This window comes from Mesoplodon bidens (assembly GCF_964165515.1).
Source record: "Mesoplodon bidens genome assembly, chromosome: 14".
Taxonomy (NCBI): Eukaryota; Metazoa; Chordata; class Mammalia; order Artiodactyla; family Ziphiidae; genus Mesoplodon; species Mesoplodon bidens.
The window spans coordinates 81,638,484-81,658,122 of NC_138170.1; the positions used below are offsets into that span (position 1 = coordinate 81,638,484).

The 19,639-nt window shown below is 46.1% G+C and overlaps 1 protein-coding gene across 1 annotated transcript in view; it reads left to right on the forward strand.

The window, feature by feature from the left end:
* Window positions 1–15,919, forward strand: part of NOL10 (nucleolar protein 10) — an 85,955-nt gene extending 70,036 nt beyond the window's left edge. Inside the window, exons 20-21 of the mRNA XM_081254174.1 lie at window positions 9,067–9,169; window positions 15,088–15,919. Coding sequence (XP_081110300.1) covers window positions 9,067–9,169; window positions 15,088–15,207 — 223 coding nt within the window. The 3' untranslated portion in view covers window positions 15,208–15,919. The remainder of the gene's footprint in view (window positions 1–9,066; window positions 9,170–15,087) is intronic.
* The last annotated feature ends 3,720 nt before the right edge of the window (window positions 15,920–19,639 follow it).

Genomic DNA, 19,639 nt, shown 5'->3' on the forward strand with positions numbered 1-19,639 from the left:
AGGTAGCAACCCAAGCCAGGTGAGGCATTAGGTCAGGGGCTATACCAGCTCTGTACCCTGTACTTCTCTAGCCCCCACCTTCCTGTTTTGAAAAAGATGGTTTTTCAGATGGAAGAAGGGGGAAAAGGTGGAGAGGATATTGAGAGACAGGCTGACTTGTTTCTGGAATGGAGATATGCCTATTCATCTTTATTTCAGCAGTTTCTGGCAAATATCTGGGAAACCAAATGTTGAACAAACCCTTCAACTTAGATCCAGGAGCACCTAGAAATTCTGGTTCTAACAAAAGAGACGTTGGTAGACAGAATCTAGTAATAGGCTTAATATCTTTTGAAGAAATTTTCCTTACCTACCAACCTCACTTTTTTTTTTCATAACAACTTTCTTGAAGTATAGTTTGTATAACATACAGGTCACGTACTTAAAGTGTGTAAGTCGTTGGTTTTTAGCCTATCCACAGGGTTCTGCGACCACCACCGCAGTCAGTTTTAAAACATTTTCATCGCCCCCAAACAAAATTCCTCACCCCATTGGTATTCACCCCCATTTACCCCACCCCATCCCCGGGCATCCACTAATCTATTCTCTACCTCTATAGATTTGCCTATTCTGACATTTCTTTTTTTCCTTAATGTTTATTTATTTATTATTTGGCTGCGTCTGGTCTTAGTTGAGGCACATGGGCTTCTCTCCAGTCAAGGTGCACGGGCTCCAGAGCACGGGGGCTCAGTAGTTGCGGCACACAGGCTTAGTTGCCCTGCGGCATGTGGGATCTTAGTTCCCCGACCAGGGATTGAACCCACGTCCCCTGCATTGGAAGGCAGATTCTTAACCCCTGGACCGCCAGGGAAGTCCCTGACATTTCATACAAATGGAATCATATAGTATGTGGCGTTTTGTCCAGCTACTTTTACTTGGCATAATGTTTTACGTGTTCATCCATGTTGTAGTATGTGTCAGTACTTCATTAGTTTTTATTGCCGACTAATATTCCAGGGTATGGATATACCACATTTTATTTATCCATTTATCAGTTGAAGGATATTTGTGTTGTTTGCAGTTTTTGCCTGTCACAAATAATGGTACTATGAACATTTGTGTATGTGTTTGCATGGACATATGTTTTCATTTCTCCTGGCTGCATACCTAGGAGTGGGATCATTGGTCCCATGGTAACGTCATGTCTAACCTTCTGAGAAACTGCCAAAGAGGCTTCTTCATTTTACGTTCCATCAGCACTATGTGCAACCTCGCTTTTTATGTAGCTGTCATTCTTAGATTTTTATTTGGAGTCCTACTCAGAAGCAGAGGGAAGACTGCTTGTTTTCAGTATTCTGATTCCGTGGAGTGAATTTCTTTTTAGATTAACTGCTGTTTTTGTCTTGCATTATTTACCCCTAGCTCCTGGATCAGTACCTAGACCCGAGTAGGCACTTGATAAATCCTTGTGAGAGTGTGAATCTTCTATGCCTTGCCTACATGTCAGGCAACTCTGGAAGTTACCCTTTCAAGATCTGCTGAAAAAGAACTCATTTACCTGAAACCCAGGAAAATCTGGGAGCAGTTGTTTTCAGGGTAACCATGGTAACAGGAAGCCACAATTTGGGGGTGGGAGACATGACTAAACTCACTGACATTCTTGTTTTGCCTGTGGGTTGTAGTAGGATATTAATGTAAAGAACAAAAGGGATGAAAATTTAGTATTTAATGATAAATAATAGGTAAGTTAATGCACTGCAGTTAAACGTTCTTACTAAGTTAAACGTCAATAAGTTAAACAATTGTTTTGAGAAGAGGAGCTATGTGAGTGATAATACTTAACACAAGCTTAAAAGCCAAATCCAGTTGCTTAAAGTAATAACCTTTTGGTATGAATAGCCTGCAGTTTGCTGGCATTTTGGCACATACTGCTTATTGAATTCTGGTCTTGACTGGATTATTCTGGCCAATTCTGAACTTGTCATATTTTAATGTTATTTAATGAAGTATTGAACCATTTATCCTTCAGACAGCTGTAGTGATTCCTTATGTTTATTCTGTGACTTACCACAAGGCAGTCAACAAAACACAACATCAGAAGCGAGTGTATTATGTTTAAAAGTTCACTTGGACTTGCCCAACCTTAAAACCATTTCTATAAAGGGAAAAGTGAAGAGTGAATCCTGACTGGGTGCTTGAGTGAGTCCTTTGCTTGACGTAGTAACAAGGCTTTAGATAAATGCATATGTCTGTCAGCACCTTTTCATACGCCTTCCAGTCTGCTGCGCTTTGTTTGTGTGTCTGTTCATCCACCTGTCAGCCTCTCCACCCACCCATTCATCAGTCAGACATTCATCGGGTGCCTCATGTGAGCAAAGTGCTGTTTTAGGCCCGGGGGATGGAAAGGAAAAGCACAGCTCACATACCCGTAGCGTTCCCATTCTCGCTGACACTGTGAGCTGTTCAGAGGCCTGGGGAGCGTGTACAAGGAAGAAAGAGGGTCAGTTTTTAGAGATTTGAGGCCGTCTTTATTAGAGGTCATATTAAAACTGGTCTCTTGAAAGAAAAAGATGAGCACAGAAAGCAGGGTGGGAAAGCTGGCATTCTAGGCCGAGGGGAGGGAGCGGCGTGGAGAGAGGACTGCTGTGTGCAAGTGCAGCAAGGGCGCAGAGTGAGTGGCAGGGGCGCAGCTGGTGAGCCGGAGAGGCTGTTAGGCCCGACCCAGGGCCTGGCGGGCCAGGGAAGGGTTTGGGCTGAGGTGGACGTGATCAGATCTGCCCCGCCCCTCCTCCCAACGATGGAAATACTTACACAGTAAAAGCAGCACGTTTGTTGTAGAAAATAAAAATAAAAACATAAGCGGAAAAGTCCCTATTTCCCAGAGACTGTTATGAAATACCACAGTTTAAGAGAGAAAATGCAGGGAGAAACTGGGCCTGTGAGGTGAGCTCACACACGGCACAGCAGTTCCAGCAGGAAGTGACCGAAGCCTGCAGTGTGGGGTGGAGAGGAGCATGAGTATTCGTAAGCGTGTCTAAGAATAAGACACACACTGCAGCGTTGTTTGGTTACTAATTTAATGTCAAAGGAGTCAGGGGTGGTGTTGAAATGTCTAGCAGTGTTGCCACCGAGATAAGGGCTACAGAATGAAAAACAAAGTTAAGGCTGAAGTATTGAGCTGGGTGTTCAGCACATCACGTCTGCAAGACCCAGATGTCTTCTTGGTAACGTCCAGCTGACAGATGGAAATGTAGGAGGGGGGCTAGAGACATTGCTGTTAGAGATCCCAGCTTCATTGTGGGACAAAAACTTCCCACAATTATGTAGAGCGAGATGAGGCCTAAGAGTGGAGCCCTTCGGAACAACAAGTATTTTTCTTGTGTCTATGATGAAAACCGTACACCTCTCTGACAACATACAAGTGCATGCAAAGTAACACATATGATTTTAGAGGTGTCGGGAATATATCGCTAGGCTGGGGCTGAGAATTCTGATTTAGAGGGCTGGTAAAGGAGAATACGGGCAGTAAACATTACTCTAAGGAGCTGCTCAGGAGGCGGGAGGAAAACGAAGGAGCCAAGCATGGACAGAATCTCACCGAGAGGGGCGGGCACAAATGTCGGGCAGAGAACGGGAGTCCCCGGGATGGAGGTTGGAAAAAGGCCGCAGGAAGCGTGTCTTATTGTGATGAATTCCTCAGGATTGATGAATGAATGGGAGATAAAAGAATATTGTGAACAATTAGCATAGATGGTTCTCTCAAGACATTCGCAGTGAAAGGAAGGAATTCAGAGCCAGTAACTTGATAGGAAAAGGTTTTTAGGCTTGAGAGATGTGACTTATCAGTACGCAGAGAGGAAGGGGAGGGTGAAGAAATGAGAGACTGGACTGAATTGGCAGAGCTGAAATAGGTGAGCAGTCAGGAGTGAATGGGGCCAGGAGCAACGGTACATCTTCAGAGACAAGGGGGAGAAGTCAGGATGGGTGAAGATGATTGTGTTTCTAGGTACAAAGACGGAGTTCACGCCGGCTGGCCTCTGTCAGGAATCTGGGCACATCAGCCTCTTCAGTTACCTGGGGCAGCCTTGGTCTATGGCGTATGATGTAAATATTGGAGGTGTCTGTTGGTAAACCCCAGAGAAAGAGTCCTTGGGATAACTTGCTAAATTTCAGTAGTTGAGGATAGCTCCTCTTCTTGGGTAATAAATACTACATGCTAGGTGGCCCTTTCAGCCCAATTCATGAAAGCATTCTTTGAAGCACCTACCCTCTGGTAGGTCCTGGAAATTCAAAGATTTTTAAGACATTTTTTACCTTTGACGACCTCATCTTCTTCACCAGCTACTTTAGTAGCTCTTGGTGAGCTGCTTATCATGTCTGCAACCTTATCCACTTTAAATTAAATAACTATGGCCAGTTTTTACTCTTCAGCTAATTTTCTTCACTGATTGTGGATAAGAACTAAAAGAATGCAGTCTCGTTTTTAATATAAACATTTTTAAAATCTAATTTTGAAAGCCGTTTAATTCCAAACTTTCACTTTAAAAAAAAGAGAATCTTTTTATTACTCCAGTAATATGTGCTCCAGTAATACACGAGCATATTATCATTGTAGTACTTAGGAACATAGGATGAAAGGTTAAAGTCTCTTCCTACCCACACTCCCTTCCTGAGGTCCTGCTCTGGGCACCTTCTTAGATTTCAGTCACTCCCATATATGCACACACTCACGTGTACAGTTGTAGCTTTTCTGCCTTTGACATGAAAGGATCACACTAACCTTGTTACTGTTTCACGTGCTCTTTTCACTGAACAATAGGTTTCGAAATTTTTTCATGGTAAATACATGGAGGTCTGCCTTATGGCTGCATAAATATTTCATAAAGGGCTTCCCTGGTGGTGCAGTGGTTGAGAGTCTGCCTGCCGATGCAGGGGAGGCGGGTTCGTGCCCCGGTCCGGGAAGATCCCACGTGCAGCGGAGCGGCTGGGCCCGTGAGCCATGGCCGCCGAGCCTGCGTGTCCGGAGCCTTTGCTCCGCAGCAGGAGAGGCCGCAATAGTAGAGGCCTGCGTACCACAAAAAAAGAAAAAAAAAAATATATATATATATATATATATATTTCATAAGATGGATGGGCCATGCTATCTAATTTTGGATGTTTAGGTTGTTTCTTGTTTTTCTCTTCCTTTTTCACAGTTATAAATACATACACATGTGCAAGAATTTCTTTAGACTGTCTTACCTAGTGATGGAATTTGCTGGACCAAAAGAGGTGTGCGATCAATTTGGCCAGATCGGCCTCCAGAAGGGCTTTGGGCCCTTTGCCCTCTTGCCAGGGTGCCTGTTTCCCCACACTTGCAACAACAGTGGATGTTAGGGATCTTCTAAAATTTTAACTGAGCTGCAAGTGGAGATCACCGATTCCATGGTTGCTTGAACTTATATCTGCTGAGATAGAGGCTTTGAAGCCACGAATACAAACTGAAGGCACTGAAATAGTTTCCAATAACCTTGACAGTGTATGTAAATATTTGTCAAAGTTATGTATTTAAAACGTAGTACTTAAATTTTAAATACTTCTGTTTCTCCATTCTCTTCTTACTCCCTTTGATGTAGACTGTGTGGGGTGATTCCTTTCTGTTAAGCTCATTTCGCTCTTCTCAATGCTGTACTAAAGCAGGCGCCTTTAGGTATGTCTTCCACTCCCCTACCTCCCTTTCCTCACAGAGTGATTTAAAAACTCTGTGAAGGGGCATTATTTTTAATTAGTTTTAATTAAGGAAATAGATACTAGTGTGTGTGTGTTTTGTTTTGTTTTTTCTTTTTTTTTTTTGCGGTACGCGGGCCTCTCACTGTTGTGGCCTCTCCCGTCGCGGAGCACAGGCTCAGGCTCCGGACGCGCAGGCTCAGCGGCCATGGCTCACGGGCCCAGCCGCTCTGCAGCATGTGGGATCTTCCCGGACCGGGGCACGAACCCGCGTCCCCTGCATCGGCAGGCAGACTCAACCACTGCGCCACCAGGGAAGCCCAGTGTGTGTGTGTTTTAAAGCCTCAGAGAAGTAAATCATTCGGCTGTCCTGGGGCATCTAATAAATATCTAATTTGATTTTTTTCCCCTCGTAGTTTATGCCTGTTTTTCTTCATTCTTTTAATGCAGCCGTACTGATCGTTTAGGTTCTTCCTCCCATACCCTCTCCATCCCATACTGAGCCATTCCTGTCACTTTCCACCTTCTGCAGCCCATGTCTGTCTTCTTAGCAGTCCCCGCAGATGTGGGGGAGTTTTGATCGTCTTGTGACTGGCAGGGGGGTACTTTCTCCCTAAACCTCTTAACTTTACCATCAGTTACAAAGCAGCCAGAGGCCCGCGACCCGAAGCCTAGACAGGAAGAGGAGCAGGACAGGGAGGGCCAGCCAGTGCTGGGCGAACGTGAGGAGGACGGGCATTGGGGGTTCTGCGTTTTCTTCTTCGGTTACAGGAGACAGTTTTCAGGGGCCTAACTGCATCTTCAAACACCTCTGAGCGAATTCACACTTCAGGAATTCAGGCTTCGGGACTGGTGATTCACAGCCGCTTTCCGCGAGCCGACTTAAAGGGAGGGAAGTGGGACCTGCTTTACTGCAGGAGCCTCTGCCCTCGGCCCCTGCGTCTGATCCTCTGCCAGGGCTCCTCCTAAAGCTCAGGTCTCTCCAAGTCTCTCCAAGCTGCCGAGGCAGAACAAGTTTCTGCAGGTGCCCAGCCAGGTACACGGAGAGGAGACCGGAGCTTCTCTGCCCTATCTGCAGGAAATAGGTCACCCTGAAAAGAGTAGTCATTTCCCACAATTTACTTGAAAAGTCTTTTTCTTCCCAAATTAGTGTTCTCTGTGTACCACCTTGTCTCAGTGGCCCCATACTTATTCAGAATTCCTGTTACCTTTAAAATCTCAGCATTTACAGCTCTGAAAGGAAAGAACAAAAGTGCAGTGAAGGGTTGGAGGAATTTGCAGAGCTGACATGAGTCACAGGCGCGCTGGAGTCAGTTTACACGTCACCTTTGAGTTCTGCTCAAGTGAAAAAAAGGCGAAACCAAACCTTAATTTCTCTTTCAGTTTGTCATGTGGAAGCTTGTCATTTAGAATACTTAGTGGACACATTTCCTGAACAAACCTTTATAAATCAGGCATGGTCTGACACACGCCTGGAAACCAGAAATTCTTCAGGTGGAATCCTGGTTTTAGGCTTGAATCCTTCTGTGGCCTGGGGCAAGTCCTAGAACATCTTGCCTCCCTTTGTGCCATCTATAAGAGGATAAACGCTTCTGTCTCAGGGATGTTGAAAGGATTAATTAGTTAGTCTGTTAAGAACTTTGAAGATGAAAAGTACTTTAAAAGTGCTTCTTAATAACATTATTGCTTAGAAAACAGTGCCACTTTTATGCTAACCACGTTTATGTCTCAAATCATGTATGTTTAGTACTAACTAGTAGTCATAAACTAGAGGTAGGGCTTTCAAAGGTGTAAACATCAAACATTGGCTTCAGAATTTCAAAGGAGCATCACTTTGTCTAATGGATCATTTAGGAGCTGTGTTCTACTCAGTAATTAGTTACAAAGATCATATTTCAGGAAAAAGAAGACCCTTTCACACAGTGCGCACACACCCTTTTAAATTCAACCACGTTTTTTCATATTAACTTTTAAAAAGGGTGCAGTTTTAAGTTGGTGCAAGGAGGATTGGAAAGGGAAGTATATTTACTTTTTTTTTTTTTTTTTTTTTTTGCGTTACGTGGGCCTCTCACTGCTGTGGCCTCTCCTGTTGCGGAGCACAGGCTCCGGACACGCAGGCTCAGCGGCCATGGCTCACGGGCCCAGCCGCTCCGCGGCATGTGGGATCTTCCCAGACCAGGGCACGAACCCGTGTCCCCTGCATCGGCAGGCGGACTCTCAACCAATGCGCCACCAGGAAAGCCTATATTTACTTTTTTTTGAGGAAGGAACCAAATAGAAGAGAAAACCATATTCTTGTTTTTTGTTCCCTCTCTTTTCCCCTCCTAGTTTCATCCCAGGGATATGAGGGTGTTGCTTTTAGCCTTTTCTAGGAGGGCTAGAGCTAACTTTAAAACTTACTCAAAATGTCTGTCTTTAGGCTTAATTCTGTTTTTTTTTCCCTCTAAACCAGCTTAACAATTATCTGATTTTATAATAATACATTATTATAAGAACATTCAGTGAAGTGTTATATAACTGGTACAAAATTCAAATTTAACGTCTTGATTGTTGTAGATGGCAGTCAGTTGCCGGGCACAGCAAACCATAACAGGGACAAAGATTATAAAAAGAGACCTTAGAAACATGATCAAGAAATGAAATGAAATTGAAATTTGGGCAAACTGTGTCAGAAAGGGTAATTCAGGTAAGAAATTGAAAGGAAAACACTTGGAGAAGTAGCAGTGAATAGGGCTGGATCAGATAGAATTTACCCTCAGTGTAACTGCTTTCGTTTTCTCTGTGTAATCAGCCGAGTATTCATGTTTCAGGTTGGTCATACTGTGGTTGATGAGTGTGGTCCATGAGCTAAGACCGAGTGAAGGACAAATCAGAATTCTCACAGCACTTCTCTGTGGCTTGACCTGGAGAGCTTCCTTTGTGTTCAGTCCTTTGTAGAAGGTGAATGGGTTGCTGAGATGCTCACATACCTAACTCATGCCTGGATCACATATAAAATGCTTTAGCAGCGTAAGTGCCACTGACCATTACAGTAAATTACAGGCTTCAGAAATATTGCTCCTTTGCATTTTGGCTTCAGAAATGTGATTTAGTAAGATAAGTAGCAACCATTGAAGTATGTGGAACCACCACTTAAAATATTAAATTAGCGGGTGTTTGGGGCAGCCATTGTTTCTACTAGGGATCTGCTGAGTCTGAATAATGACGGTTTGAGTGCCCGCAATTCTCTCCATGGATTGTATTAAACGAGTGCCATTTTCTGTCTTTACCAAATTTGTGAAAGATCATTCTTCGTGTGATCAATTCTAATTAAAACTTGTTTCAAATGGTAAATCAAAATGAAATGCTAATTAATATGTCATTCTCTTAAATTTCCTGCAGTAAAACCCTTGAAGACCGGTTGAAACTCGAAGCGAAAAATGGGACACTGAGTGTATCGGACACCACGGTTGGCAGCAAACAATTGACATTTACATTAAAGAAGGTAGGTTGCTTTTTAATGTTCTTTTTTAATTTACAGAAGAAAAATAGGCCTCCAGTAGTGTTGTGTGTGTGTGACCTCAGAGCTGCCTTCCCAGGCTTTTCCCCTGTTGAGGAGCTGTGTTCTCTTCAGGCATTTTTCCCGCAGCCAGGACGCGTCCTGGGCCGCAAGCACACTGCTTGGCCTCGGCAGAGCTGGCGTGTTTCTGGTGTCCTGAGGAAGACAGGGCCTCAGGGACCTCAGGCTTGGTACTGTTGGTAGGAGCTGCCATGTGGTTTCTGGGTGGCTGGACCACCTGAATGGGCCCTTCTAATAGAAGCACAAGTCGTGACCTCCTGCGGTGTAATGGAATAGTTCAGGCTCACGTGGACTTAAAGGAGATCAAGAACTGGTGAGTTCTGATATGTTCATGGCAGTAAGATCAGCTTGTCCAGGGTACATAGTTTCTGCCGGTAGTAGGTTATTCTAAACTGACTTATAACAGTCATTTCTTTAGCCGGCTTTGATGATGCCTGGCACCCATTGAAGGATGAATAAACTGCTGTAAATATTTGCCAGTAACTCACGGGTGAAGCTCTTGCCAAATCTTGGTTCCCTGTGCACCGGTGCCGAATACAAATACAGAGACAGATTTGGAAGATAAGAAGTAGAGAGGCTTTTTATTTTCTTTGCCAGGCAGAGGGAAGACACAATAGGCTAGCGCCTCAAGAACCGTGCCCCCCCTTCCTGGGGAGTTAACAGGGATTCTTATAGGGGAGTTCGCAGTCCGAAGGGAGTGATAAGGATCAAAATGGTGAAGGTCTCACATTCTTCTTCTTCTTGCATTATTTCAAAACAGTCCCCACTGGAGTCAGGCAACCAGGTAATTGGGTCCCTTAGTCTCTGGGTTATCAGTCTGTGACCTCCTTTCTGAAGTGCAAACGGCTACAAGGGGTGATTTGCTACAAGAGGTTACAGGGGGAGCAAATACCAGGTGCAGAATGTAAATTACACAGGATAGGGGTGACAGGTTAGCTTTGTGAAGGACAGATCTAACTACAGACACTACAGATTAGTAACAGTTAAAATAAAACTAGGATTGATGAACTCTTTCAGGCCAGGTTATGTTTCTTCTCTAGCCTGTTCACTGTTCCCTTTATTTTTCTTTGTTCTTAGGAGAGGGAAAACTTCACTTCTGTTTTTGCTACATGGTTTTATTTTTCAGATTTTTTTTTCTCATTTAGTCAATCTTCCTTAATATACATTGTCTCCAAGAGGGAAAGAGTGACAAAGACTCCGCCTCTGGTTCTTCTTTAAGATTGACTTCTAACTCACGTATCATAAAACTCATCCTTTTAAAGTGTACAGTTCAGAGCTTTTAGTATATTCGCCAAGTTGGGTGTTCATTACCACTGTCTAAATCTGGAACATCCTCATCGCCCCAAAAGGAGACCCCTTGTGCAGTCACCCCCTACTCACATCTCCCCTGCCTATGGATTTGCCTGTTCTAAAACACTGTATATAAATAGAATCATTCAACATGTTTTCTTTTGCGACGAGCTTCTTTCACCTTAGCATGTTTTAAAGATTAATCCATGTTGTAGCATGTGTAAGAACTTTATTCCTTTTTATGACTGATATTTCATTGTGTGGATATACGACATTTTGCTTATCCTTTAATCTGTTGATGGACATTTGGGGTGGGTTTTTTGTTGTTGTTATTATGAATAATGCTGTTGTGAAAATTCAGGCATGTGTTTTTGCACGGACTCATGTTTTTGTTGCTCCTGGGTATATACCTAGGAATGGCGTTGCTGAGCCATATGATAAGTGTTGAACTTTTTGAGGAACGGCTAGACTGTTTTCCAAAGCGATGGCACCATTCTACATTCCCACCAGTGGTGTGTGAGGGTTCCATTTTATCCCCATCCTTGCCAACACTTGTTATTCTCTTTTTTATTGTTGTCATCCTAGTGGTTGTGAAGTGGTATCTCATTGTGGTTTTGACTTACATTTTCCTGGTGACTAATGAGGGTAGAGCATCTTTTCATGTGCTTATTGGCCATTTGTATATTTTCTTTGGAGAAATGTCTGTTCACATCCTCTCCCATTCATCTCTGATTCTTTGACAGTTCTCTTGGTGTCATCAGGTGGCTTGGCAAACGATAAGGACATTTTTTTTCTTAGTTACCATCCATTATCTCATATAGATACAATAAAAAGAAAAAGCAAAAAAAAAAAGGAGAAAAATTGTTTTTTCCTTGTGATGAGAACTCTTAGGATTTACTGTCTTAACAGCTTTCATGTGTATAATATAATACAGCAGTGTTAGCGGTAGTCATCACGCTGTACGTTACATCCCTAGGACTTAGTTATCTTGTAACTGGAAGTTTATATCTTTTGACCACCTTTCTCCAAGTCCCCCCTCCTCCCACCACCCCCCCCAGAACGTCTTTATTCTAAGTGTAAGAAGCTTTTCAGTTAAATCTGCCTCTATTTAGAGCAAATTTGCACTCTTACATTTCTCATTTAAATAAGCCAAAGCTGGCTGTGTGTTCAGATGAACTAATTGTGCCTGTACCTAGTTTCTTAGAAATTCTCTGTGTACCGTCAAACGTTTCCCGATTCCCTCTGAAGTCCAAGAGGCCGAGGGGGCGTCAGGCGCGCCGCAGCTGTGGGAGGACCTCAGGCCCGCGGCTGCCCTGGCCCTGTGCTCCCTCTGTGGCACGGAGTGAGCTTAAGGAGGATGCATGCACACTCCTTTCCCACTTTTTCCCCTTAATTGGAAGGTACTGAGTTGAATATCAGTTTGTATTCGTGGTAAAGTGAAAATAAGATGGTTCTGATTTTCTTGGGGTTTCTTCCCCCTGAAAACAAAAGAAGCACTAAGTAAAAAATACTTAAAACAGCCTCGTGGTTGAGTCTAGCAGAGGCTTGGAAACTTATTTTGGGGAATGCATCAGTTGGTGTTTGGCTTATGCCTGTTTTATCATTTGACTAACAAAATTTTAACTATTAAGTCTTAGTTTTACTTCAGAGTATTTAGGGAATTGTTTGTGTATTTGTTTATACAGATCTTTTTATACTAGGGGTACGATATAGCCAGGTAAGATCTCGAGTTTTCCCAGTATTTTCATATGTGAATCAAATTGAGGGGGAAAGCTTATGCTAGAATATTATTTAAAATTGTGAGGTGGCAAAACTGGGATTAGGTCCCAAATCCTGTTTCAAATGTCCTGTAGTTCAGTCCCTCAGGGGCCCTGGGTCGCTGCTAGTGCGAGGGTGTGGCTCTGTGTTCCTCGTCCCCCGTCTCTGTGACAGGGCTGCTGTGGCTGTAGGGGGAGGAGTCGGGGCGGGAACAGGGAGGGGAGTGAGCTAGCGGCTCTGCACTTATAGCAAATGGGTCACATGACGGCGACGTCTTCCAGATACAGCCTCTTTTCAGAAGGGGGCTGATGAGAGGTTTTTCTGGACAGGAGTTTGTCTGCAGGACGATCGCCCTTGCATACGAGCTCCTGCGTAGGCTCCTGCCTTGTGGGGACCAGTGGAAAGGGGCTTTGCCACCGGACACATAAGGGAAATCTACTACTGATGTCTGTATTAGAGACGCATAACAGCACCTGACTTACAAGCCCCAACCAGAACACCCTGTTCATCTTTATTTTATTTTCCCAAAGTTATTTGGACAGGAAGCACTTTTTTTAGGGATACTTTTTTGAAAAAAATTAATAAATTTATTTATTTATTTTTGGCTGCGTTGGGTCTTTGTTGCTGCGCGCGGGCTTTCTCTAGTTGCAGCGAGCGGGGCTACTCTTTGTTGCTGTGCGCGGGCTTCTCGTCGCGGTGGCTTCTCTTGTTGTGCGGAGCCGGGCTCTAGGTGCACAGGCTTCGGTAGTTGCGGCACGCAGGCTCACTGTTTGTGACTCGCAGGCTCTAGAGCGCAGGCTCAGTAGTCGTGGCGCACGGGCTTAGTTGCTCCACGGCATGTGGGATCTTCCTGGACCAGGGCTCGCACCTGTGTCCCCTGCACTGTCAGGTGGATTCTTAACCACTGCGCCATCAGGGAAGCCCTGGGGATACTTTTTAACATGAAAAAACAAATTCACTGACTTTACAGGGGTCTTGGTGACACCGTTCTTTGGTCTGCTAGGGAGTATGCAGTTTCCCTCGGGGTTTCTGACTTTTCCGTTAATAAATATGTATCAAATACCTGCTCTGTGCCACATGCTGGGGATACACAGAACAGGACAGACTTGGTCTTTGCCACCGCAGTCCTCAGGCTATAGAGGGGCTACACCTACAGCCACATCACTGTAATGTGGGGCGTGCCCCCAGGGAGGCCCGGGGCTGTGAGTGTCAGGGGCCTGGCCTGGACCTTGGAGTGCGGGGCAGTTGAGTGAGGGACAGGCTGGATCTTAGAGTCAAGTCAGAGCCTGGGTGGGGCAGGCGGGGTTCCAGGCACGCTCGGGGATCTGAAGGCGCCTGTGCGTGTGGAACAGCCATCTTGGGGAGGGGAGCTGTGGCTTCGGGTGTAACTAGAAAGACGTGTAGAGCTGTCCTGTGGAGCCTGGTGAGTAGGTCGTGTTCAATTTTAACCTCAGTCCTAAGAGCCGTGGAAAGTGATTGAAACGTTCTAGTTAGCAGAAGACTACACACTGTTGTTATTTTTTAAAAGTCCTGTGGCTGGAGGCTCCTCCCCTGCAGTGAGGGGCCCGTGGGGTGCGGATAGCACCCCGGGCTGGGACGGGGCCGAGGCAGAGGCAAGGGGAGGAGTACACAGGGCAGGCTTTATTCTTTGCAAAAATGGTAATAATCAGAAAAAGAACTTAAATGATTATTCGGAATCTCTAAGAGTCTCCTAGAGTAGGGGCGATTCATCCCTTTTTGGTCTTATAAATTGCTTTCCTTTCTCACGATTCCCTCACCTTCCAACTCTTTAAAATATTGAATCATACCAGCTGGAGGTGAACACAGGGACTTTCTCTTCAAGACTAAAATACAAAGGAGTATTTTCAGGTGCCTGGAAAATACAGGTCACCGGCAGGCAGGCTGCGTACGTAAGTGTCTATAAGGCAGTGTTTTTCAACCTTTAAAAACTTGTCCCTGCCACTGCTTTCACAGTTACCTCCTGTCAGTTCCACCGGCTAAGAATATTTTTTTGAGCTTCATGGTTAAGGGTTTGTATTATCCAAACCACCAAAAGTGTTTTTAAAACTATATCACTTGTACCTTCATCGCGGATTCTGCGTTGAAACTCCTCTCTTTTAAGAATTTCTGCTAAACATAGTGAAAATGTTTGGAGAAGGTCTGGCTCTCACCCGAGTGTTGAGAACGGTGCCTTTCAAGCAGCCTGCCTGGAGCCCATGCACCCATTCCAGCCATGAACTTGTGACTGATGTGTCTGCCGAGCCTTTATCAGCATTTAATGGTAGATCTCTGCCTTTCAAGGGGAGTCTGACTTTTTGGAAATAGCCAAAAACTCTTTGGAACCAACTCTGGAGACTGAACGCTTAATCATGGGTGGGTTATTATACGCTTTCAGGGCACAGAAGTATTTTTCTGTCTTTAAGACAGTGTGAGTAAACTAACGAATGGCTCTGGCTTGTAAACGAAAGACAGTTCTACACGAGAAGTCGTGGACATCTTGAAAGCAATAGCGTCCTCTTAAAATTGGCTCTCCTGGGAGGGGCCGTGTTGTGTGGGGAGTTGGAAAGCCAGCCTCAGACCGTGTGGTTTAGGCCCGTGTGTCAAGGCCGTTCTCTTCCCCAGGGGTTTAGGACTTCAGGTTTCACAGTGACCGTAAAGGTTGGCCCTCGTCCTGCTGTTCCTGCCGGAGCAGGGCAGTAATTGGTGGTTGTGCTGTTGGCGTTCTGATGGTCACAAAAAAGGGGTGTTGGCCTCTCCTTTCTCTTTCCCTCTCCTCACTTAATTTCCTCTTTTAGTCGGAACAGCAGAAGAAGCAGCAGGAGGCTGCGAAACTGCACCGACAAGAGAGGAAGACCCTCCGCCGTTCAGCCGGTCACCTGAAGTCCAGGCCCAGGAGAGGACGGCCGTTCCACTGAGTCTGGAACCGATCCCACGTGTGGTTCGGAGGAGCTCGTCTCCCCTACTTGACCATCGTTAGAGGGTGTTGTCTGCGCCGGGGACGCGCGCTCCCGGAGCCCCGCGGAAACCCTTGCTGCGTCTGCAGGGGTTGACATCTGGCAGCCGGTCCCAGGCCTCTGGTCAGACTGCGGGGCTGCGCCCACTGGCCGTGTGGTGCCCCCAGGGCGCTTCTGTGCCTTGTGGCTCCCCAAGAACATTGTCCCTTTCCCCGGTTTTAATCACGTAAACGAGGTGGTTGTCTTTGAATATTGTGAAACGTGCACCGTGACACGAGAGGTTCTCTTGTGCTGAAAACCAGGACTGACGGTCTTCCAGAAACTTCCTGGCACTGCCTGCCGCCCTCCATGAATCAACCACCCCGAGGTGCCATTCCTGTCTTGCCTGACTTGTGAGCGTTGGTCGTGTTTATGTTTATAAGGATATGCTGGTAGCTGTGTTGTTTGTCTATGTGTTAGTTTGGGATTTTTTAAAACATATTTTTATACCAAGAGAATATAAAGTAATGGTAATAACAGCCTAAAACAAGAAGTGGAAGCTACTGGATATTCTTTTAACTTGGCATAAGATGAAATACAGATTTTTTTTTTATTATTCTGTTTCTTAAGTGTAATTAGAGACATACTGGCTGGAGAAAATGTTTATAAAAATAAATGCTTTCATTTAACAGCTTCTTGGAGAGAGACCCATTCCTTGAGTTAATTTGAGAAATAACTTTGGTTTCCTTAGTTTTTTGTGTATGAATGTGATTTTGGAGATGCGTTTCTTTATGTACAACTGGGATAGTGACTCTTTGGATTGTAAATGATAGAATCTAACTTGAAATGCTGTGAGCAAAAAGGCAAAGGCGTCAATTAACACAGCCAGGCTGTCGAGCCTTAACTGCCTCGGGACACCTGGATCCAGGCCTTCCAAACCCAGGCCGGTCTGCCGCCCTTTCTTTTCTCCCTCCTGTTTCAACATTACTCCTGTTTCCTCAGGTCTCCCCTCTTCTCTTCTACACCCCCTCCCCATTGTATCCCTGCTCCCCCAGGCAGGGAATGGCGTGGCTCACACTGTTACCTCTGTGGTCTGAGAGAGTACATTTCCAGAAAAAAGGCGTGTGTGTGTGTGTGTGTGTGTGTGTGTGTGTGTGTGTGTGTACACAGACACGGTCACCAGAAAGAGACTCTGGTTACATGGGCAGCCAACCCAACTTGTGTTGTGATACCAGAGGGTTCCCCACCTGTTCGGTGCGTTCCTTTCTCACCTCGTCCCCTGAGCTCTTCACAGGGCTTCAGCTTTCTGTGGCTCGCGTTTCTGTCTCCCACGCTGCTGTCTTCAGGAGCTGGGAGTTTGAGAAGAACTTAAAGAAGGACACTGCCAGCTGGAGTTTTTCCCCAGGGGTTGAGGGTTGTGCTCCAGACCTGTTTCCTGGGGTCAGGCTCTTCCGTACATACACCTGGCCTTCCCGGGCCCCCCTTTTCCTTCTTTCTTCGGGGTCCTCCGTGTGATGTGGGGAGCCAGTACACCACGTGCCAGATTCCAGAAGCAGTGCTGCAGCTGGCAGAGGGGCCTCATTCGCCCTGTGAAGCTAGGGCTCGTCTGAGTCCGGAGCATCGCCAGGGCCGGGAGGATGGTGTGGACCCATTCTGGACGCTTGGGACGCTGGCAGCGGGGCCGGCCTGACCCAGGGTGGAGTCCCAGGCCTGTTGCTACCAGTTCCGTACCCACTGACCGTAACGTCTCTGAGTCTCGTTTGCTCCTATAAGTGGGCCTGATACTGTATCTCGGTGAGGAGTGAACGCGGCCCGTACGTGCACGAGCGCCTCACACGGGTTCAGGAAGGGCTCGCCCAGCAGCCACGCCCCCTCCCCTCTGCACACGTGCCCCTCTGAACGCAACATATTCTTTTTTTTTTTTTTTTACTATTTTATGTATGTATGTATGTATGGCTGCGTCGGGTCTTAGTTGTGGCATGTGGGCTTCTCTCTAGTTGTGGTGTGCGGGCTCCAGAGCGCATGGTCTCCGTAGTTGTGGCACGCGGGCTTAGTTGCTCCACAGCACGTGGGATCTTAGTTCCCTGGCCAGGGATTCAACCCGCGTCCCCTGCATTGGAAGGTGGATTCTTAACCACTGGACCGCCAGGGAAGTCCCTCAATATATTCTTTAATATCAAGATGTTCCTAGAGCGAGGTGCCCCTCAGCTTTTGTTCTGGGGGATTCCTGAAAGGGCAGATGGAGGGCCTGAGCTGAAGCTGTGAGGGACATTCGAGTAAAACTTGCTGGATAGATAGAAAGCTGCAGAGCGCATCCTCCAGGCCCTGCTGTTCCCCTAGCGACCCCTTAAACAGCCCCACCTCTTCAGAGTGGCGATTCCTGAAGCACCTGCTACAATCCCCCCATTTCTTTGAAGTCTTCTGTTCTAAAAATGTTAAACACGGGTTTCGTGCTCCATAATTTCCCTGTGTTTCTGATAGCTTCCTCAGCAGCCCGATGATGTGGCCGTGCTTCTCCAGGGCAGGGGGTTCCTGAGCCAGTAGGAGAGGCCCAGCCTAAAGCTGGGGGTGTGGGTTTTACCTCCGGACCACCCTGCGGTTACTGAGTCACGACTTCTCTAAGCCTGCCTGTACCAGATCCCCTTTGTTCTCTGACACCCTCGATCTGATGCCTAATACATATTTTTTTTTGGTCCAACTATTAAAAAAAAGTTGCTTCCAGCAGCTGGGGCAGTGGTTCCTTTTGGAGAGAGGGGAAAGTGGTCGAAGAGGGACATGATGGGGCGTCTATAGCACCTGGTTGATTCCAGTCCTTCACCCGGGTGCTGAGCTGCTCTCATGACTTGCACACTTTTCTGCGTCATGTTATACTTCACTTAAAGTCATAAGAAACAGAATTATTTCATCAAAGTCACATGTACCCATGATAACAAATTCCCAACTAATCCGTAACTACTAACAGTAGAAGGTGTATCTTTTCAAATATTTTTCTGTTCTATGAACAACTGTATACTCTCACCATACCTACCATGATACCAACGAATCGTGCTATTTGCGATGTCCTCATACTATAACGTGCTGTTCAAGCGCCATTCATGGACGTCTTATTATGCCTGCAACTGAAATGATTGAAGTTCCTAAGACAGTTGTACGGGTTTCCACCTCATGGAAGACCTGCCTCACTTATCCTCCAGCTGCCGTGAGAAGACTGGGCAGAAGCGCCGAGGCCCTCGGGTGAGTCGGGCGGGCCTGGACGGGCGGAGGCGGTGGTGGGACCTGGTTTGTTTTGAAGGTGCGTTGGCAGGATGTGGGCTGGGCTGGCGGCGGGGCATGAGGGGGAGAGGAGGCTGCGGCCCCAGCCCCGGCGGGGATGGAGCTGTCGCTGACTCACCCAGAGGACGGAGCCAGTGAGGGACTGTGGGGGTGAGGACGGGTTCCACTCGGACCAGACCCGGTCAGGTCCCTTCTCCTCTCAGAACCCTGCAGGGGCTACGCTGGGAGCAAACACCCAGATCCTCAGAGCCTCCATGGCGTGACGTGGTCAGGCCCTCCTGTGCCCCCTTCAGTTACTCCCCGTCACCATGGGATGCTGTTTCTGGAACACGCAGAGCGTTCTCTTAAGCCAGGGCCCCCGCAGCTGCCCTTTCCTCTGCCTGGAGTGCTCTCTCCTCGGCCCACGACATGTCTGTCTCACCTTTCAGGTCACGACCACCCTGTGTAGAATTGTCCCACCCCTGCTCCCAGCACCGATACCCACCACAATGTGCTTTAAGAGAAGAAAAACAAACAAACGTATTACTATGGAAAATGTCAAACACAAAGTGGAGAACAGTTTAATGAGCTTCCCTGTTCGCAGTCATCATCCAGCTTCAGTAATTAACCACAGAAGCTCATCCTGTTTCCTCTTTACTCCTGTCCATTGGCCCTTTGTTTTGAAGTGTTTTGATCCCAGACATCGTATCATTTTACAAGAAATATTCATAGCGCTTTACTTGTTTATTGTTTATGCCATCCTCCACCCCACACCAGAATGTGACTTCCATAAGGATAGGGAGATTGTTTTTTCTTTTCTTTTCTGGTCTGTTTTGTTTACTGCTGTATGTCCAACACCTAGTACAATGCCTGGTTACATAGTAGCTACTTAATAAGTATTTATCAAATGAATAGTTGAGTCAAGTTAGATGTGGAAGGAAGACCATCAGATTTGGGCTGAATAGCAGAGGGGTGATTCTCACTTGACAAGAGCTTTTACAGAGCTGAAAGGCCCAGTTGAATAGTTCAAGAAGGAAGAGGAAAAAAGGAGTCAGAAGAAGTGACTGTAGACAGCGGTTGGCAGGCGTTTGGGAATACAGGAGAACAGAAAATGTGAGATCAAGAGAGAGGTTTCTTTAAAGCGGGAGAAATCCAGCATGAC